The 23,317-nt window shown below is 37.9% G+C and overlaps 1 protein-coding gene across 1 annotated transcript; it reads right to left on the minus strand.

Annotated features, from left to right (window-relative positions):
• On the minus strand, positions 1-18,263 carry LOC124171676 (leucine-rich repeat and death domain-containing protein 1-like). The gene is made up of 5 exons (XM_046550910.1): positions 18,185-18,263; positions 13,726-16,109; positions 12,694-12,966; positions 9,461-9,672; positions 1-492 (listed from the first exon to the last, which is right to left on the minus strand). Exons 2-5 carry the CDS (start codon positions 15,781-15,783, stop codon positions 390-392), a joined length of 2,646 nt encoding a protein of 881 aa, XP_046406866.1. The 5' UTR covers positions 15,784-16,109; positions 18,185-18,263; the 3' UTR covers positions 1-389.
• Positions 18,264-23,317: the final 5,054 nt, after the last annotated feature.

Consider the following 23,317-nt stretch of genomic DNA (forward strand, 5'->3'; position numbering starts at 1 on the left):
TTATATCTATGCAAAATTATATTTATATATACTTTTGTACGTAACATGGTAAATTACATAATGAATACATTTATTACCACCCAATGCCTAATATATAAGTACTAATACATATTTCCTAGTATTCAAGGTACCTTTATGCACTCTGCTTGATTAATAATGTAATTTGCATTGTATACATTGTGGTTAATTATTATACTGGATTAAAGTTATCCATTGATCATCACTATTTTACAAGACATAATTGAAGGTGTTTCAATGATAATAAAATTGAAATAGGTAAAATACAACTTTAAAAAAGAGCACGTTAAGTGGCCTAAATAAAATGGACATATCCATTTCTTGGTAGAATGGCGGGTTTTAGTAATTTTTGCGGGTGCAATTGTATAAAGTCATTTTAAACCACCGTTGTTACATAGTACCAACAAGGGCAAAAGGTGGTGTAGCCAAGTTTCCGGGTCAGAGACATGTTTTCCTCGCACTGAGACAGGATTTCTGCAAAGAAAAATTCGGTATTTAATAGCGGCAGTAATTTATAAATGTTATAAAATTACCAATAAAAATAAAACAATTCAATGGTAAATACTCCTTTGAGGGATATTTTTTCTATTTATTGTCGCATAAAAAATGTTGAAATTACATAATTTTAATCTACTCGTAGTTATCTGAGAGTGCGACTCACTCCCTCCATTTTTATCTCAAGTGAAAGAATATAATAAGGATAACAGAACTTTTGAGCGATCGTGTGCAAAGAGTAGTATTAAACGGCGAAGTATTCAAAGAGGTTAAAGTTGCTTTTGGCGTTCCGCAGGGTGGTGTCATAGGCCCACTCTTATTCCTTCTTTATATCAACGGTGTCAGTGGCGCAGCGAGGAGGGGGGGGGGAAGTTGGGGATAAAACCTCCCCCAGAGCTCAGAAATTTTTTTGAGTTTAATCCATTTTACATTATCGGATTGATATTACTATAAGAATAGTGTAAGGACTAATAAAATATCCCTCAGGAACCAACGTAAAACTCACCATTTTGAACCATTTATTTTAAAATTCCGCAATTCATTCACCACGCACATATCGCTTATCCTGGTGGGTGTTCCATACCCCCACACCCCCCGGTATTAGTTGCACCTAAACCCCCCAGCCTTAATTCCTAGCTGAGCTCCTGAACGGTATTGGTGAAAACACTGTAAACTACGATTAGTAGCAGACGACGCTGTAGTTCACAGGGAAATCCGTTCCCGTAAAAGTAGGGATGACCTAACGAACGACCTTACTTGCTATCCAATCGTGGTACGATGCGTGGCAGTTAGAGTTAAATTTGAAAAAATGCGCAGAAATGAATTTCTGAAAAATATATAACTCCCCAAAACAAGCTATTTCATCAAGTGTAACCAAATAGAGACCGTAGAATTCGTAAAATAATTCGGATTTAGAGTTTCTAATGATCTATCGTGGAATAAACATATTCGCAAAGTAATAGGTCATGCTAATCGTAATGTAAAATTTGTTTAAAGTATACCAAGTAAGTGCAACGGCAAATTGAGATAAACTAGCTACTTTTCCCTTGATAAAAGAACGAAAATAGTAATTTACACCCTTGTAATTCAAAACTCAACAACCGACCATGGTTTCAATACATTGTGTCATTTTCAAGGTTTTTCATCTCCGCGTCATGTCATCGCCTTGAAAACGACACAATGTGTTAAAACCATGTTCGGTTGTTGAGTTTTGAATTAAAAGTGTGGAAATTACCATTTGTGTTCTTTTATCACGGATATATCGAACTGCCACAAACTCAAGCCTGAAACGTTTTTATACGTACTTTTACCTTGTTAGACCCCATTTGGAATACGCTGCCAGTGTTTGGGATCCTCATGAATTAGGCATAATAATGAAATTATTATGTGTACAGAAAAAATCACCCAGGTACGTGAAAAGCCATTACGATAGTCTTTTCAGTATTACTGACCACTTAGAGCAACTCGGATGGGAATCACTATCAAACTGTAGATTGAAAACTAGACTAAATCTATTATTTAATTTCTTGATGAGTTTATTTTCCAACGAAGTTAACCATATCTCACGAACGCATGCATGCTACGGTAGGTAATATTATATAAATGAAACGAGAAAGATGAACTGTAGAACAGATAGATTTAGAATGCCGTTTTTTCCGCGACTGTTAACAGACCCTAACGGCAGCGTTAGTACATATAAATAGTTTTTAGACCTCTTAGATAAACTCAGATAAGAATCTCTGTCAAACCGAAGACTGAAAAATAGACTATACCTGTTAGGTAAATTCAAGAGCATTGTATTTTCCGACGAAGTTAGCCATATCTTACGAACGCCAAAATACTACGGTAGATCAGATGATGCAAATAAAATAAAAGAGATAGCCTGTAGAACAGATTTGGCGATTATTCCGCGGTCAATAAGAGACTACAATGGCATCGTTAGAAATTACAAAAAGAATAGTTGACATGTAGCTTAGCCTACTAACGCATGCATTTTTACATGTAATGCATGTTTGGGAATTTTCTTAGTAATTCTAACAGCATATTTAGTGTATTCTATCCTTTTTGGCAGATTTCCCTGGCCCGTGGGAAGAGTGGACCGGATTGTGCTCCAATCCGGGCCAGATAAAATAAAAATCTTATTGGAAAGCAAATTAACTACATTCGATAGTTTGCTTAGACACTATCGATATATCGATGGTTGGTTGTAGCATGCTGTGCGATTCACACCATGTGCTCAGTTGAAGTCAATTCTGTTTCGTGTGAAGAAGAAGTTCTCATTGTATTTGTGTTTGATATTAAAATAACGTTACCACTATCTAGAAGTCAATAATTTCAACAGGTTATGGGCCCAGACTGCTTGATCACCGGAAATGTGCGGTCAGTTTTAGTGAGAGAACGTTATTTTTGTGAACTCCAATCGCAACTTTAGTTTTGGCGATTTGTTCTTCGGTTCTATGTTCCAAACGGACTATAAAATGGATTTCCGAGCCAATATTGAAAAACTGAAGGGTGCGGAAAATTGGAGTAGATGGAAACGGCAAATAGAATTATTCTTGAAGCATCACGAAGTGGCCGATGTAGTTCACGGAGGAAGACATCCCGGTATGCTTGCCACGGCTGCTTCTGAAGGTGAAATTACTGCGCATAGACTTGCTGTGCGAGAGTATGAAAAAGCCGACTCTCTGGCACAAATTATACTCGTGAGTAGCATGGGTGATGCTGATGTTGAATTGACTGCGACATGTGCCACTGCTGAAGAAATTTGGAAGAAGCTGCTGTCAGTATATGAGCAAAGTTCGGGCCAAAGAGTGGATCGGTTGATGGAGAAATTTTTCTCGTCGGAGAAAAAGGATTCCGAAGACATCGCAGCGTACGTTGCTCGTCTCCAGAAGGACTTCACGGACCTGAATGACGAGCTGAAGCGATTGACGGATGCTGTGCTCCCTGAATTGCTCTTGATGAGCAGAATTATGTCGACTTTGCCCAGGGCATACTTTGAATTCAAAAGTGTGTGGGAGAGTATACCCATTCCTGATCGTTCTATCAATCTTCTGATTGAGAGACTTCGATTAATTGAGATGAGGCTTCCGGAAAAGGAAATAGACTCATCTGCTTTTGCTGTGAAAGCCGAATCGAAGAAAGGTAAAGAAGAGACTAGAAAATGTTTTAAATGCCATCAGAGTGGTCATCTAGCAAACAAGTGCCCTGAACAAGGTAAAAAGAGGAACAAACATTTTTCAGGCAAGGGTGCAAATTTTTTATCTTTCTTAGTTGAGGGTAATAATGTGCCTAGAGAATCATGGCTTGCAGACACTGGTGCCTCTCAGCATATGTCTAATAGTAAGAGTTACTTCATGGACTACACTCCTTTTACTAAGCCTGTGAATATCACGGTAGGAAATGGTGAAGTAATTAAGGCGCATGGCTGTGGGACTGTGAGTGTGAAGGCGTCAATAGACAAAAACCTTGTTTCATGTGATATTAGAGATGTTTGGTATGTTCCAGAATTGGGAAGGAATTTACTCTCTGTAGGAAGGACTGTAGAAAAGGGATTTAAATTTAGTGCGGATGCGAGAAAGTGCATCTTCAAAAGAAATGGGCTAGTGAAACTTGTGGGAGTGAAGACGGAGACTGGGTTGTACGAATTGAAAATGACTGTTCAACGTCCAAAGGACTCTACTGAAGTCAACGTTACAGCAGTCGATGCTAGTCTTCAATTATGGCATGAAAGGCTCTGTCATCAAAGTAAACAGCACGTGAAGAAGGTACTGAAAAGTAGGGGTATTGAAGTTCAAGCAGAAGAAGATTTCTGCGTTGGATGTGTGATGGGAAAGCAGCACCGTGATAGTTACAAAACTCGAGACTGCAGACCTGATACCGTTGGTGAGATCATCCACGCTGATCTCTGTAGGCCGATGGAGACCTCATCGTTTGGAGGAAGTAGGTACTTCTTACTGCTGAAGGATGATTTTTCCAGTTATCGCCGAGTATTCTTTTTGAAGACAAAAGATATGGTTCCTCATTACCTTGAAATATTTTTGAATGAGGCAGACAATGAAGGTAACAAGATAAAAACTTTTATGAGTGATGGTGGGCTTGAATTTAACAATGCACATGTTAGAAGAATCCTTCAAAAGAAAGGTATTAAGATACGGATGTCCATGCCCTACACTCCAGAACAGAATGGAGTGGCAGAACGTGAAAATAGAACTTTAGTGGAGAGTGCAAGATCTATGTTGCATGCACAAAATCTTCCTAAAGGACTATGGGCGGAAGCTGTGAATACAGCATGCTTTGTCTTGAATCGTACGGGTCCGTCAAAGGTATATGGAAAATCCCCTCTGGAAGTTTGGCTGAAAAAAGGTCCTGTTAATGTAGAGCTCTTGAAAGTGTTTGGTGCAGAATGCTATGTACATGTTCCTAAGCAACGCCGGAGGAAGTGGGACAAGAAATCAACATATGCCAGATTTGTAGGATACTGCGATGAAAGGGATGGATATAGGTGCTGGCTGCCAAACTCAAAAAGAGTAATAATGAGCCGAGATGTTTTGTTTAAACCACTAGAAGTTTTGCCCAATAAGTCAGAGTTTAGAATCAGTAATCATCCTGAGAAGAGAAATGTGGATGAGAATAATACTGAACCACACAATAATCAGGAGGTAGGAGATCTTGAATCCGTGGACGACTCAGAAGTAGAGGAAGAACCATCTGAAGATGAAGAGATGCCCCAGCTGCGTCCCAAAAGGCAAGTAAAGCAGCCTGCATATCTGAAGGACTATGTCATGGCAGCAGAGTCAACATCTCCATCATCTTTTAGTGAAGCGATAAATTCAGAAGATGGAGACTTGTGGAAGAGTGCCATGGAAGATGAGATGAACTCCTTGAAAGAGAATGAAGTGTGGACTCTAGTTGATTTACCAAATGGAAAAAAGGTCATAAATAATCGGTGGGTTTTTCGTGTGAAAACCAATCCAGCCAATGGGGCAGTCCAGTGCTACAAAGCACGTTTGGTAGCGAAAGGTTGTACTCAACGCCTAGGTATTGACTACGAAGAAACTTTTAGTCCAGTGGCAAGATTCGAGACTGTAAGATCGGTTCTTAGTGTGGCTGCTGAGGAAAGATTGAAGCTTCAACAATTTGATGTGAAAACAGCTTTTCTTTATAGAAAACTTAAAGAAGAAGTGTACATGCAGCAACCACAGGGGTATGAGGATGGTACAAACCGAGTTTGTCACTTAAATCGAAGCATATATGGACTGAAACAGGCGCCTCGCTGCTGGAATAACAGACTGGTTGCATTTTTAGCAAAACAGGGGATGAAGAGGAGCTCTGCTGACCATTGCCTATTTGTGAGGAATAGGATGGACAAAAAACTGTTAATTGTAATCTATGTGGATGATGGGCTGATTGCTGGAACAGATGAAGGGGAAATGAGTGAGTTTTTAGAGCATCTAAAGATGGAGTTTAAAATCACTATGGGCCCTCTTAGTTCTTTCCTTGGGATGGGAATTCAGCAGCTAAGCAATGGTTCAATGTTTGTGAGCCAAGGTTCATACACGAAGAAGGTTCTGGAGCGGTTCCGGTTTGCTGATGCAAATGCTGTCTCGACACCCGCCGAACCTGGTGCCTCTGGTGGTGACGATGGCACTGAGGATCAACCCTTGGATGCCAGTATACCATATCGTGAGGCTGTAGGGAGCCTTATGTTCCTAATGGTGGCTACACGCCCTGATATAGCCTATGCCGTGAGTATTGTCTCCCAATCCCTTGAGAGCCCCTCAAACAAAGACTGGAAAAATGTGAAAAGATTATGCAGGTATTTGCGTGGCACAGCTGACTATGGATTGTTGTATAAAGTTGATTCCCCAGAGCAAGTGTTGCATGGATTCAGTGATGCAGACTATGCTGGTGATATAAAAACAAGACATTCACGGACTGGGGTGGTTTGTATGTACTCAGGGGGTGCCATTTCTTGGTTTAGTCAAAAGCAAAGAAGTGTTGTATTATCCACCACTGAGGCTGAGTATGTGGCAGCAAGTGAAGCAGCTAAAGAACTGGTATGGTTGAAAAGATTATTTTCTGAAGTGACATGTTTAAAAGACTCACCAAAGTTACTAGTTGATTATATGAGCGCTGTAAAACTTGCAAATAACCCAGAGTTTCATAAGAGATCAAAACATATAGATGTTAAATACCATTTTGTACGGGAAAAGTGCAGTGATGGAACATTGAACATTGGACATGTCGAGGGTTTGAAACAAGTGGCTGACATTCTCACTAAGCCATTGGCAGGGCCACGATTTAAGACTTTGTGTGAAATGCTGGGTCTAGTTGATGCAATAAATTTAACTTGTGTGTAGTTAGTTTGAGAGGAAGTATTGAAAAGCAAATTAACTACATTCGATAGTTTGCTTAGACACTATCGATATATCGATGGTTGGTTGTAGCATGCTGTGCGATTCACACCATGTGCTCAGTTGAAGTCAATTCTGTTTCGTGTGAAGAAGAAGTTCTCATTGTATTTGTGTTTGATATTAAAATAACGTTACCACTATCTGGAAGTCAATAATTTCAACAAATCTAAGTCAAGTCATTGCCCTCATGAGTATACGACAAGTTTTTACTTTTCATGAGTGTGGAAGAATAATTTGCTAGCAAGCGTAACATTTTTATGACCGTGTGGTGTGCATGAGGGAATTCTCTTGTATGGTGCATGCTAGAGATCGATCACCCTCTTCCAAATACCATAGAGGTTTATACAAATTACAGTCATGCGGATTAAACGAGACAGTTTTAAACTGGATACGCGACTTTCTCAGAGATCGTAAACAAAAAGTTGTTCTTGACGGAATTAGCTCCGATGTTGTAAACGTTACATCAGGTGTTCCACAAGGAAGCGTAATCGGCCCCCTGTTGTTCATTATATACATTAATGATCTCTGCTCCCGCATTAGCAGTAAAATACGTTTATTTGCTGACGACGCTGTCATCTATCGCGAAATTAGTGATCACTCTGACTATGAAATTCTATCATCTGACTTAAACAACGTTCATTTGTGGAGCCAAGAGTGGGGACTCAAACTTAATCTGAGCAAATGCATGGCGGTATATTTCTTACGGAATTCGTCCAACTCTAACCATGTTTATGCAGTGGATGGCATTAATGTAAAGGCAACAGACGAAGTGAAGTACCTGGGAGTTACGATAACCTCGAACCTCACTTGGGGAACACATACAAAGAATATTTGCGGCACAGCCCTGAAGAAATTAGGATTCGTCAAGCGTATTGTGGGAAGATTTTCGGATGAGAAAGTAAAGGAAAGGTGCTATTTCGCTCTCGTCCGACCGCACCTTGAATATGCAGCGAGCATATGGGATCCGGTGCAGAAAGACTTAATCCGCGAACTGAATAAAATTCAAAGGAAGGCTACGCGTTTCGTCAAAAACTGCTACGGGCGTACAGACAGTGTTACCCAGATGTTAAGCGAGTTAGGCTGGGAGCCGTTGGAGACTCGGAGGCTGCGCGCTAGGCTTAGATTGCTTGAACAATTGAGAATGGATATCTTTAAGAGCGACACAGAGAACATAATATTAGAGCCACACTATATTTCCAGGTCCGATAGATGTGATAAATTAAGAGAGATGTTTGCCGAACGGATAGATATGCGAATTCGTTTTTCCCTCGAACCATAAAGGACTTTAATAAACGCTAGTCCCAACTTCGTTTGAGCACTTAATTTTATTTTTAGCTGTAAACGGCTGGTGTCCTAACACCCCCTGCCATACGCCTTTTAGGCAGCTTGCGGGGTATTATGTAGATGTAGATGTAGAGGTGGTTCACAGAGTATTACGTGGATGTAGAATATACTGAGGACCTAATTGACAATGCTCTCCCCTGGTCAATGGAGGAATGCAACGCTAATACCGGAGGATGAACAAAAATTGTAATAGATGGATGGATAGACAAGCATAAATATATGAGCACATTGAACCGAAGGTAAATAAAAACTATAAATCATTCATTCATTAGTCAAAAAAATCAATTCAAAATTATGATAGACTTCTTGAGGATATTCAGTAACATATATAGTAGTATATATACAATTTATACATATTATAACAGTGTATTATATTAAAATATATGTGTATGTATTGCATTATATAATATATGTATTATGTAATAATATATAAATATTGTAACAACAACAATTATTATTACAATGTATACAAATTAGACATACCTTGTACTTAATCATCTATATATGATTACATATGAGGGGGTCAGAAGCCAAGGGGTACATGCGATGCCTTCTTCTAAAGAGGGTTAGGAAAAGCAATGAGTTAAAGAAAATAAACTAAATCAATTAGATACCATTTGATTTTCCACTCGAAGATAGATAACATTTGATTTTCCACTCGATGTCGGCACAGAACAGAGACTCACTCATATCCCTTGGCTACCAAGCTTTTTTATATCTCTTTTATCAACTAATGTTCCTCTGATAAGAAATAAAACTACTTATACCCGTTGGCTTCTTACACCCTCATATATGTAAAAACTCAAGTAAATATACATAAAAAACACGACCACTGAAGTAATGCAGACACAGTGAAGGTGGTAGGAATGTCCCGATTTTCCGAAAACCTTCTGTTATCGGCAAACCATTCAGTACTATAGTTGTAGCGCTAAATACAGCATTGTAGGTAAAAAAGACACAATTTATTTGCTTCCACTTGAATTTTGTATTTCGCAGTTTACGTAATGCTGGAAACAACAGTTTAATATTCCACGGGAAAATAACCGCTTAGGATAGCACCTGACCTCAGTCATATCTAAAGAGATCATAGTGAAATAAATTTTGCATCACCAGAACTAATCAAATGCACAGATATCCTTATTCATCTAACTATATTTTCCGATGTTCATATTTCCCATTGAACTCACCCACAGGAGAGACTTTGAATGTCCACGGTAACTGGCATACTGAGCCTTCTTCCGTACCATCTCTCATCCTCTGCCACAGGCCGTATTTCCTTCAGGGAGTATCGTAAAAGTCTATAAATCTGGCATCCACAGAGAATAGGGTTGTGTCCCAGAAGGATTGTAGCGCGAGCGAATCTTTTGTCTATATGGCAGTCCTGTGGAACTCTCTGCATCTGTGAAATTTGGACACAATAGTAAAAGAATGAGTGCTTCACAACTTAGCGATTTGTGGGTCATGTGTTCTCAGAGTCACTGGCGTTTATTGATTCTCATACCGGGAATGGCCTTGGCCAATTCCCATGCGTTCAGTTCTATACTCTGTTCATTTCATCTCTGCGGGTGATCTGGTGTGGCCAAAGCAAGTGGAGATGAGGAGAGGGAAAGTTTATCGACATGTGACTCTCCCTCGGCGAATCAGCAAACAGTAGGTGTGGCCTCACTGAGTGGCTCTCAGACCTCCGCCGATTGAACATCGTGAATATGCTCGTGGAGCAGTGTTGCCAAACCTCACGCGTTCTCCCTGTATGTGACTAAGTACGCCTTCCACCAACGGTGCCTCATTCAGCGCGATAGCTGACAATGTCATTGGCTTCTGTGAAAGGATTATCCCCAATGCCTTCCAAATGAGTAGGTATATTGTCTCGGCGCCGGGCCAAAATACCTTTTGCCACCTATGACTCACACGTTTTCAGTGACAAAGTAGGGCGGCTTTGTACATTTGGCAACGTTATGTTCGCTCCTCCTCCCACTCTCGGCACTGCCCCTTCCCCATTAGCGAAGCCATCCGAGAGTGTCCGGGCTCTCACGAAAGCTCACCCGCAGACATAAAGTGAATAGACTATAATGTATTAGCAACTCTAAGCAATGGCTTCACCTCGATGAAGATTTTAACCTTCACCACGGGATGCCATGCCAAGACACTACAGGAATATTTGTTCTTTGACCAATTTATACATTTGGCTTTGACTCTCCCGGACTAATGGTCGTGCTTGGGTTATTAGAGCTCAGAAAATATTTTAAGGTCATAAATATAGAAAGGAGACAAAAGACCAATATTCAATGTAAAGGTAAGTTAACCTATTTTGTAAATGAGGACACTCCATGGCAATTATACATGAACTCATAGGAATTATCTACACATATTTTTAATGGATAGTATAGGTATTTATATTATATTTATTTGCTTTGCTGAAAAATTGCCCATTTTATACGTACTCCATTTATTCCCGTTATTTCTAAAGAAAACATGCCTTGAATCATATACTTCCATCTATTTCACCACAAAATCATAGCACAGCTATGATGTATGGGTTATTTAATAGTTAGACTTTGCGTAAGACACGGAAATTTTTAAAATTCATTAAAGTCTCTTTCCTAATATTGTTCTATAGTTAGGTTTAAAAAATTGTTACTAAACTTTTCTCAAATATCCCACCTCATAATTGCTCAGAATGTTATTTGAAATAAATACTTGAAATATGTTACTATTCCAAACATAAAACTTAGCGGTATCTAAAAATTGGGTTTTTATAAAATATTTAAAAATTTACGTTTCTCTCCCGCTCGACATTCAGACTTCTCCGTTAGAAATACAAATCGTAGGCTAAATTTACATGCCCGTCGATGTGATAACGGCTCCAGACCACAGAAATATGTTCTATAGCTTCAATTAAAAACTATCAACGCTGCAAATATATGTTATCTGTATTATTAGCCATATGTTTTTAACGAACCTTATACCATAGAGCTGTGATTAAGATTTGGATATGACAAGCAGCTAGTATGCCTTTACTGCTAGCTGCTTGTCTTATCCAAATCTTTAGTACAACTCTATGGTATATGGTTCGTTAAATTAAGTAATGAGTTATCATACCGAAATATATATCATACCATATCTATTTTGAAATCTTATTGCCTCGCCTTATTATGTTAACACTAGCAACATAAGAACACAATGCCGTATCATTGACCTGACGTAAGCCCCACGTAGACCTTCAAGGGAAATAGGACAAAGAAATGGAAACCGAGGGGCGCCACAACAGTGGTAGTGCTAGAGGAGCATGCCCAAGACATGTAGAATGCATCTCGCTCCTGTATGTGTGAGAAATTTGTTGCATCAATGCCTAAACTTCTGCAGAAAGTGTTAGAGACAGCAAGTGATGCTACCTAATGTTAATTAAAGGAAAAATTTATATATTTACTTATTAAGCACCGATTCCACCTCGACAAAATCATAGGAACAAAATCACGCGTGAGCCTGATTAAAAAGTTTGAAGATATAGGTGGCATCCATTTCGATTAGAAATTAACGTGCTTACGTTGATAGAGGCATTATTTTAAAAAAATGGTCGTAAAAAAATTCAGCATCAACATTTTCTTGGGTAAACTTTATCTACTGTGTTGGTGTTAAGATAGACTCTTAAAAAATTAAAAACGTATGACTACTTATGACTCGAACCCTCCTAGAATTACACCGTTAGATCCGCGCACAGATATGGCGAGCTCAGCTAAAGACCCACGGCCACAGAGTTTATGTTACTATTTAAAAGTCGTGTAGAGTATTTATGACCACGACACTCGTTGCAAAAGCATTGAGTCCAAATATGAATCTAAAAAGAGGAAAAACCTCGCCTAGGAGCCCGAAATAAAACGCTCCGACGCGATGTCCCAACGTAGTCGAGGACGCGAGTTTCCTCTGTGCATTAAATCTGCTCATCTTAAATCTGTAAGGTCTTTCGCCTGGAGTTCGACACAAGCTTCAGTAGGCCGGTCGCGCCCGCTTCCGTCCTCATTGACTCTTGGTGCCGTGAAGGAAAAGAAAGCAGCTTGCTTCAAGTGCCAACTTTCCAAGTTTCCAACGACCCGACCTCATCAGCTAAGTGCGACTCGTGGGTGTTTACAAATTATTGAAAACAATATTACTTACAGCTATGGTGAAATCTTTGAATGAATTAGTAGTTAACGTTTCCAATTTTAGAACAATATAATATGCAATCGAACCATTGTGCTAAATATTTGAACCTTCAATTCATTACAGATATCATGAAGCTATGATATCTCCTTGGTGATAATTTATTGCGTTTCTGCCAAGACATTAAGAATATGGATTCGAAATTTTCAGTGATTTTCAGCCTGGTGAAATAAATGTAAGTATACTTCAATTTTTTTAATGATATGGAAATATAAATGGTTACCTTCGTTTCTGGAAGGTCAACATATATAATGGCGTTGTGCCGCAGGTCTATTTCCAGGTGATGAGAGCTGGGAAGCTCATTGTAGTCATCTGTCTTCATGTAGTTGCTTTCAGGACTATACTGGCTTACATTGAACATGCCGTTTGCGTAAAAAAAGTTGTTAAAATAGATTTCCTTGATTTTATTGTAGCGGAAGTCTACACGCTGGAGATTTGGTAATAGAGAGAAATATTCGGGTACCACCTCTATGTCGTTGTGGGACAAATCCAGGACCTGTTGATTAATAATGGATTAATTTACAATGGAGTCGCAGAAAATATCGAACGTTTTGGTCATCCATATCTTGTATTCACCTCGTTTGACGCTTTGAATTTTAATTTTAAATTTAAATGGAGGCGAAAATGAATTTATTAAATGGAGGCTTTCACTGATAAGATAAACAAAATATTTTAAGGCAAATATATTTTCCATTGTTATTTTAAGCTCTTAATCTAATTTCATCGATAAAACAGTAGCATTGTAGGTTAAAAGCTTGGTTTTTGGCAGAAGCATTCAAACAAGCAACTGTCATACTCACGCCCCCAAGTCAGTGGAGGTGAGCTCTATCTCATGTTACTCTAAATAAAGTTCTGCTTGATTCCATAGCAGGTGGAAGCTTAAGCAAGAAAGATATTTCACTTCCATGGATATGTAAATTTCCTCTCTCATTCTGCAATCATTAAGTGAGTTTGGTTGAGCATATCCAATGATAGCATAAGAGATGAGAGGGGTAATAAAAATTATGCTAGATAATAAAATTATGTATATTGTTCCAAAAATCTTATATTACCATTTTTTCGTGAAAAACGAGAAATATCCAATTCATTGACAAAATTACTTCCTCTTGAATATTTCAACAAAATGTCTACTCCCTGTGGTTACCTTTTCTTGTGATTTCGTTAAATTATCCGGGTATTATTTGAGATAATCATCATTAAATTTGACCATGTATTATAAATTCAATTGATTAGATAAGTCGCAAATCTTACTTACCTCTAAATTATGCGCACGTACCAGAAACGAGTCACATCTTTTTGTTGTAAACGTTTTGTATTCCAGGCATCCATCAAAAAATATGCCATTCCTTGATAGATTCAAGTGTACTAACTTATCCATGCAAAAGTTCAAGCGATGATTTCCATCGGCCCTGAATATATTTCGAAGGGAGTTATTGGAAAGATCCAACGTCCGTAGACTTGGAGACACGTTTCCGTTATAACAATTTAGTGAGAGTTCATCAAATACATTTCCACTCAAATCAAGTGAGACAAGAGTTTTGTAAACTTCACTGATATTTGGATGCTTAGTAAGTCGGTTATAGGAAATGTCAATATGCTCAATATGTTTTAGATGGGTATGAAAGAGGTTACCTGTGAATTCAAAATTCTGGGAGGGGGAAGAGTCAGTTGTTTTAATAAAATTGAAAGAGAGATCGATTCGTTCTAGAGAACGCAAATATTTTAATGCGTCAGAAGAAATGATTTCCAATTCATTCGATCCTAAAAACAATTCTTTTAGTTGAGGTAGAAATAGGATTGGTAGGTAACTTAGATAATTTCCTTCCATATTCAGAAAAACCAATTTCTTTGCTTCTTTAAGAGGCAATAATATTTTCTCAGGCAGATATTCAATCATGTTATGGCTGAGATCTATTTTTTTCAACCTCAGAAGCCCAAAAAAGAAATTCTCCCCCAGAGTGCTAATGCTGTTACCAGATATATTAAAATTTTCAAGCTCACGATTTTTGCTGAAAAAACTCTCTGATATATTAGAAATGAGGTTATTTGATAGATTAATATCGCTTAACATTTCATTAGATCTAAAGAGATTTGTAGGTAGTACAGTGATTTTATTGGAGGAAAGGTCCAAATTCCATAAGTTTATCATATCAGAGAATATATTTTCTGGTAACCAGGACAAGTTGTTATTACTCCCGTCGAAACTTCCGAGTGGAAATAAATAACTTTCATCCGAGGAATCAAGAGAGTCCTCATGCTGAGAAACGTCAGTTGCCATTTCATGTTCGTTGGGTTTGGAAAATAGAGGAGAAATTTCCTCCTGTCCGGGTGTCTCCTCTATATTTTCATTGTAAATAAGCATACCCTTTAAGACAACGGTTCCCTGTAATTCCAAAAGATGGTTTCCTCCTAATGATATAACGGAAATGGATCTCATTAGAGCTAGGCACTGTAAGTCTAGGTGTTGAAAACGATTATCTTCTGCATTCAAAATTTCCAAATTTTCCAATTCGCACAAGCTCGTTGGGAATTGGGAGAGGTTATTTTTGCTTAAATTAATCTCTCTCAGATTTTCTTTGGAAATAAATAAGTTTTCATCTAAGTGGTCTACTTCGTTCCCAGAAATATCAAGTGATTGTAGTTCTGTGAGATTTACCAGTGATGGAACAGCCTTTAATTTATTCTGCATCAATATAAGGTCCGTTAAAGAATAGAAATGGGAGAAAATATTACGCGGAAGGTTTATAATAGATGTTTCGGAAATAACTAAAGCTTCTATGGTTTCTGACGTCCCTCGAAAAAGATCTTCAGGTATATTTGAAAGAGAATGGCAAAATATCATAATTTGCGAAAGTTTTCTAAGATTTTGGAGATGATTACTTCTCAAACTGAAATTTTGTGATTCTTCGCAAGTTAGAATAAGAAAATCCAAGCTGTCTCCGAAGTCATTCATATCAGAAAATGATCTTTGAGGGAATATGGAAGAAAATTCCCGCTTTGGTGGAGGGCATCCTATCACGATTAGAGTGGAAAGACTCAGATGCTCAAATAATTTTGAGAAGAACTCGTAAGGATCGGTGACAACGCCATCATCACATCTGATCTTAATCATACTCACCTCTGCTCCCAGTTCTAAGTGTATTTTTTCTTGGCAGTGGCAAGAGTAATAAAACCGCCTAAAATAGCAATCGCACTCTGGATGGTTGAAAAGATTTTGCAATTTGTGGTTACCCATCGAAGAGGAATATGCAAGAAATATTGTGATACAGATTATTATAAAAGTGAAAGTTTTTCGAAGCATAATTACTTTCATGGAAATGGAAATTTTTCATGGAAATTTAGCATGGAAATCAAACGATATGACACTGAAAATTGATTGAGTTTCTGTGCAAATCTGCAGAAATATGCTGATAATTGTGGTATTAAATTAAAAAATGTTTATTGACATGGATAGGTGTGTTGTTTTGGGTTTATTTAAAGAAATTTCCTAACTAAGGGAATATAAAGTTTTTGTTTTGTTGGTCCCATACTGCTGCCTTAATGGTGGATGATTTCTCGATACAAATATTGTTTCAAATTTTTATTTATCTAAATGTTCCAATAGCTCCTCAGTCTTTCCTCAACTTCATCCCAGGGTCCCTGAAATGTGAAAGGAATTATCATTTTATGATTACGCGTATGGTCAACTGCAGGGGTGGTCTGGCCATGTCGGCTGGTCGGCAATCGCTTAGGGGCCCTCGCTCAATGCTCACGCCTAGCGTGAAGCGTTTATGAGAGGTGTAATGAAAGAAATACTCATATTGCTTGAACCAAATTTTTTTTGCTATTATAAAATTCTAAGTTTTCATTAGTTACAATATGAACAACATGTTCAGTGTAAAAACACTGCATTAAAAATAAACAAAACAAAGGTTTCATAAGATAAAAGAAAACCTTATGCTTTTTCTGTGAGGGTTGTTTGAAAAGGGTTTTTTAGAAGATTTTAAATTTCAGTGAATTTCAAGAGGCAAACTCAATAAATACATAATTGACCCACAGAACATAATTAAATTTTATAATTTGTGAAATGCTCACTGTTCAGAGTATTTCTTCATACGAAATTGCTATTTTTGTTAGCTTTTATCTAGTGTTTACGAGCCGAAACAGCGTCAAAATCCATTTCCGGAAATGCAGTTTCTTTAAATTTCCGGGAAAGGATCCCCGGTAAGAGGGCCCCACTATGAGCCCCAGCCAAGGGGCCCCAATCATCCCAGACCGCCCCCTGTCAAGTGAATAGGTGATTGGGATCAAGATGATGTAGAGTGAGACCTATAGTACACATCAACCTGGTACTTATCCTAAAACATTGCTAATGGTATAGCTGAGAGATAAAGTCCAGCGTGATGCATTTTCGAGACAATGCTACAGCGAGGTGGCAAGCCACACCATGCATCATTTTATATGAGCATGAATGACTTATATCGGAATATCCTGAAGAATTTTGAAAAGAATCTCAACTCCGGAGCATCACTCTTGAAATTCAACGCTTAGCATAACTTAAATGCATACTCCAAAGACATGGAATTTATTTACTTTCAGTTACACTTACAATGTCGAATTACATCACCCTGACCCCAGATATACTTGATATTTTGCGGTAAATTCCAACGCAATCAAAGTGCAAATTCATAAAGCTATGCTAATAGAATATGCACACTCTTTTATTAAAAACTAGGTGTGAAATGTGTCACTGTCATTTTATAGGCATTCTTCTGGAATTGCTTCCTAAATTTACCTTTAATTGCCCAAGGGGCAACTAACACATGCATTGTCAGCCAATTGCGAATTAGCAAAATAACACTGATTTAGTTTGAATGGTTACAATTTAATCCTTAGGGCAATATGCTATTCGATGCCATGTTCGTTCAAAATCTTGGAAAACAAAAGCTTTTACCCTAAGAATTAGATAAACTACCCCACTTGGGCTACTATGGTGCGAGTTCTAAGTAATGTTTACCTAGTAATGAGTAGTTTCACTCTGTGTCCTTTCCTTGGAAATGAAGAAATGGTTTTCCTAGTATTATTCAATTACTTAAGGGGGTTAACAAATGGTAAAATTAATTTAAAAAATACAACACCTATATCTTTACTTACAAGTTTGATTTTTTATCCCACTTGGGCCCATTTTGCGTGAAAATGCTTCCGAGAGGTTTTTTTCAGTCAGTTTTGAAAACGTAATAATTTTCAGAGCACGTATTGACGGCATATGATAGGAAAAGAAAAATTGATAAATTATCCCTATTATATACTCTACGCTCTGCCTAGGGAGAAGTCCTGTTTCAAGTTTTATGCGTGCTCCGCAATATAAAAGATAGTGCAAAACTGGATGGTTTGGACTAAAATTAATAATTATCATTAGAGGTCAGCAACGGAAAAATAACCATCTAGCAAGCAACTGTTTAAAAAAATACCGTTAATCAATTATGGCCTTAAGACCTAAAGGACTCACGCATACCGTAGTTCCCATTTCTATGCAATTAATGAATTTTTATAAAAGTAATTATGATATGCAATAAGACATAATCATTACACAATTTATGATGAACTACGTACATAGAGATGACATGCGAACGATGAAAATTCGGCTATTTTTTAGTGTGATGTTGGGAAAAACCGCGGGGGAAGTTAAAAAAAACTTACTAGAATGGAAAGTAGGGTTGCAAGCGGTTACATACCTGTCCTCTCAACCACTCTAACCCAAAGAATACCACCAGCCAGTGAAGCACTCGGGACGCAACTGCTGTCAAATATTATCCCCCATGTTCCTCCCATTAGTGCTTATTAACTTCGTGTGTGGAGGAGAGGTTGGACTCCGGAAGGAAATGATAAGAGTGATGAATTTAAACGAATTCTCACGTACCAGATATCGCACATCCGCCCTTTGCTCTTTCAGAATGTAATGACAATAAGATAGCGGCGGAAACTGTACGAATTAACCCGGGGTTACTCGCGCGAGATTCCCGATCGAGGTTACTCGCGTGGGGTGCTCATGACACCCCATAGGACATTTTCTTTTTAAATGGGTTCGACAATATTTTATTTGAAAAAAATACTAGAATTAATGTATATTCAAGGATAGTGTCATTAAATTTACGATGGGTCGTCGCATAAAAGAGTAAACAATTTATATATGGTAATTATCAGTGCCCAAATGCAATAAAATAGAGATGAACGAATGGAATTACATTTTACTGTGGAGGAACCTAATAGAAGGGAAAATTTTAATTTACAGTTTGTCCGTTAATTATCAGTAAGTACTTATTATGATTTAAATCAATTTCTACTTGCAGTTTTTACGTTGAGGGAGAGCATCGTACTCACGGCAGAGATGACTCACATTAGTCGAAAAAAAAACGATGCTCAATTATAATGTTGACATGTCTGAAACAATGAGCACTGTGACCCAGTGTTCCATCTGAGAAATTGTTGTTCACACTTACAATACGTACTTGAGATTATACTTGGGGGTGGTGATCCCCCAAAATTTGTATCCGAATCCTCATCCTCCCACGAAAATTACTTCATCAGAATCTTCAATATGCACTGTGAATAATGTTATCATGGTATAAGCACTGTAGTCCTTTTTCGCCGCGTTCTCAAACATTTTTCCGTAACTTATCAAATATTCGTAGTCAGGGTTTGTAATAAACATAAACAAATTGATATTTTTACAATTTATTTCCCTCTTCAGTGATCCTTGGAATTTTCCTTAAAATCCTTGCAAATATAAACCATATGGCTCACGCACATCCAATTATTGCACGAGCAACAGAACAATTTTGTTTTGATGTCTTTATTCCGCGGACATACAACACATCTACCACTTTTTCCTTTTCTTTGCTTCGTAGCACTTTCAAGTGTTGATAAATCAGCGAAATAAGCTGTCTTTCTTTTCAGTTCATTTGGGATCATTTTCATTTCCGCTCTCCTTCTTATAAATGACTTTACCAACTCCCTCGCAATTTCTCGCAGGAATTTTGATCTATACATCTTGCTTCCTGGATTTATGTTATTGTGTATAACAAATGAGTTAATGCCTACCACATTTATCAAGTGGAAAAAAATCACCATTGGCCATCTATTTGCGTTTCTTGAAACACTATATGTTACGCACATCTCATCCACTGTGTCAACACCACCCTTAGTGGCGTTATAAAAAGATATTATCTCCGGTTTCTTCTTGTCACCAGTTTAACTGTCTATTCTCATACTGCTATGCATAGTTGAAAGCAAAATAACGTTTTTACCCTTTTTGGGAACATAAGATAAGATAGTCATATTCTTTCTAAATCCAAAAAGACTACCATTCACCTCCCTCTGTTTTGTACAAACCATCTGTTGTGGCAATTCCCTTTTGTTTTTTTTCAGAGTTCCCACCAGTGTCAATTTACTTTGTAACATGTATTCTGCCAAGGGTACACTTGTAACCCAATTGTCAACAGTGACGTTTCTCCATGTCCCTGAAATTGGTTCTACTAGGCGCCTTACCACCTCTTTAGGAGTGTTGTCTACTTTGTAGGGTCCTTCAGGTTGACTCCCTGCATACACCTCCAAATTGTATGTATAGAATACATTAGAGTCAACCAATGCAAATATTTTAATGCCATTTCTTGCAGGTTTATTTGGGAGATATTGCCTGAATGAACATCTTCCCCGAAAGCCGACTAACTGCTCGTCTACCGTAGTGTACTCTGACATGACATAGTTATCCTGAAACTTTCTGACCAGCATTTCAAAAAGTTGACGAATCGGAGCTAATTTGTCAATAGTTTTTCTTTGTGCCCTACTGTTTATATCATCAAATCTGAGACACTGCAAAAGAAAACGGAATCTCTGATAATTCATGGACGCGTAAAATATTTCAACACCCAAACCATCTCGATCCCATAAATCCTTTATATTTTGTCGCCCAGATCTATTTGTTCCCGCGAAGAGCAGAAGTCCTATGAAACATTCAATTTCTACCTCATCAGTGGGCCTGGTATCCCTCGCGCGCGAATAATTCGCACCTACTTTTTGAATTTGAAGATTTGTGCATGCGGTAATTGTATTGATCACTTCCCTGTCAAAAAACAATCGGAAACAATCTATAGGGCTCTTGATACTGTCTTTTCTACCTTTGAATCCAGGCTTTTCGGAAATGATATTCCTTTTTGGTGTTCTTACATTGGGGCGCGGTTCCTTTTTGCTCCATGTAGTTGTGCTGTCTTTCCCCAGTAGAAGGTTGCTATTTTCAATGGGTAGTTCATCTTCGGAAATATCAGCCTCCTCCTCAGTTTCTGTTTCGTGTTCTGAATGTTCAACGAAATCATCAGAAGAAACATCGTCCGTGTCACTCAATTCTTTATCGGATGATTCATTCAAAAGTGTTATTATTCTTTCTCTTTCCTTCTCTAAATTTTCCGACATCTACGGATAAAAAATTGAATATTTTAGTTCTGCAATACAATTCACTAGTAAAAGTACATTAGGTATGTATAAAAAAACACTTAGTTCCATTTCACCGACACAAGATTGATTAGTAAGAAATAACCATATAAATATATTCCTTCTAAAATGATGTTGTAAAATAGTAACACAAGAATTAAGTTCTGAAATATATTTTAGAAGTAATTAAATGTATCAAAATCAAACTTACAGTAAAAGGTACTTACTTTTTACAGGGCGACCTATCACACTAGATATGAAATTATGGATGGTAAATTGGTGATGAAAAAATAATATTTTCGGATAAGTTGTGGGTGGATAGTCAAATCGAGAAGAAAATCTGAAATATGATATGAGATATTATGACCATTAAACCATGAATATATTTAATATTTCATCAGTACTGTTCAAAGATAGTAAGAGTCTAAGAGAAACCTACCTCACAGGAGTATGCCAAGGAGTATGCGGCGCGGAGTCAATTGGGGTGTTCAGGACACCCCGCGCGAGTAACGCCGGGAGCGAATGTAGAGCGAATGATTTGAAAGACGTTCTCCAGCAAATAAAAGTAAAATACGAGAATTCATGTTACATTGTAACACAAATTTCACATTAACAATGTGGCAAGCAACATAAATGAGGTTTGGTGTAAGCATCGATCGTAAAAGATTTAGTAGCACGAGCATTATCCTGCTTTGAGGCCACTACTCAAGTTACTTATTATGTATGGCTGACAAAGTCGGTGTCAAAAGAAAGAAAACATATCATATTCCAGCTACTGAAAAGGAGAGGTTTGTGGAATTAAGACTAACATATTGATGCAATGAAATAAAGGGTGGGGTGTTCAGAACACCCCGCGCGAGTAACGCCGGGTTAAATTTTTACTGATAGAGAGAGAAGAGATAGAGAGAGTGTGAAGCCAAGCCAACGAGAGGAAAGACAATTTTCTGCGCGATAAACTCGTCGCGCAATGTTTAAATGAATTCTAATAGAAATATTCCAACATCGTAAGTCAACATCTATTCATGGTTACTTTTAAAATTATAAATATTCTGAAGTATAAAATTAACAGCCTAACGTTATATATTTAAATATACGCATTATTTATCAAAGTCAAGAAAAGTTGAATTTTTTCGTTAAGATGATGTTCTTTAAATCCGTGTGGTCCCACAACTTAGTATAAACGTTTCTATTTATGCAGGGCACCTTGGCTGCGTTTTTGGAAATGAAGGAACTTCGATAGGATTCCCAATCTGGAATATATATTGAAAAGCGTTTAGGAAATAGCTTTAAAAAAATATAATAAAAAATAATAGTTTCATCCTTTGGAGCGTACTTAGGACAATGTTTTCCTCTATTACCATTACGGATGGGCTACTCTGACGTATTTAAAACCCGCGTCATCAGGATGAATTTTAAATTAATTTTCATACTCGCGAGTAAATACTTTCCCTTCCACGGACAACCCCTTTTCCAATTCCCCTAAGTACAACCATTGTCATCCGTATTTTACTTTCGTCACCTCTTCACGAGCTGGAAGAGATACCGAACAATTGAAACAGAACAGTTTCCCCACACCCACTCAGCAGAGGCGCCGACTTATAAAAAATATTGGGGGGGCCCATATCGGAGGTCTTGCTCCGGGAAGAGGTTAAATTCAAAGTGTGTCGCAGCACCGAAACACTATCATGATTCATACCACTTGTTTTAAGTTAACCTGCGCACTACCTTATGATTTGTTTTAATACATTGTTGAATTTATTTTAAAAGGTAACTATCGTCAAGCATGGGAAATAAAAAATACCAATATATTTTTGTGATTTCACAAAGCATGATATAACTAAATTATTTTCCTGAATTATTGAGGGAGCTCCGCCCCCCCAAACGAATCTTTGAGGGGGCTCGGGCCCCCTCAGGCCCCATGGAGTCGGCGCCACTGCCACTCAGCATGGCTTTAAATCGGCGTATACAATAGAGTGGTTTCCTATTCTTTTTTTATTGCCTAAATCAAAAGATTATTACTCATGGAGTACGAATTTCACGCTTTTAGATGTTTAAATGACGATATCAATTTTTCGCGATTAAATGAAAAGTGAAAAATCTGAAGCGCGCGAAAATGCGACGGGTAAGTATGAATGCCGGGAAAACTCCGTGTGACGTCATTCTGGTTCCCTCTGCCGCAAGTGAGATGACCTTGGGGCAAGGCTCTGAGCGCTGATACGGCGCAGGATGCTAGCAGGTAGCAGAGTGCCATGCTGGCTGGTAGCGCTTGACTTAAATAAGGATTATTAATACCTTATCAAACGAAGAAAACTTTCCAACCTTAGCCAGTTTTAATAGGTGATTATTAAGACATATTTCCCTGAGCTCTGTGCCTCATGCAT

This window comes from Ischnura elegans, chromosome X, assembly GCF_921293095.1.
Source record: "Ischnura elegans chromosome X, ioIscEleg1.1, whole genome shotgun sequence".
Taxonomy (NCBI): domain Eukaryota; kingdom Metazoa; phylum Arthropoda; class Insecta; order Odonata; family Coenagrionidae; genus Ischnura; species Ischnura elegans.

Bases quoted from the DNA above. Each gene is read 5' to 3' on its own strand.
- LOC124171676 (XM_046550910.1), bottom strand. From the start codon at position 15,783: ATGAAAGTAATTATGCTTCGAAAAACTTTCACTTTTATAATAATCTGT. The intron at 12,967-13,725 runs GTAAGTAAGATT...ATTAATCAACAG, and splicing joins TACGTGCGCATAATTTAGAG to GTCCTGGATTTGTCCCACAA. The intron at 493-9,460 runs GTGAGTTCAATG...TTTTCTTTGCAG, and splicing joins ATTCAAAGTCTCTCCTGTGG to AAATCCTGTCTCAGTGCGAG.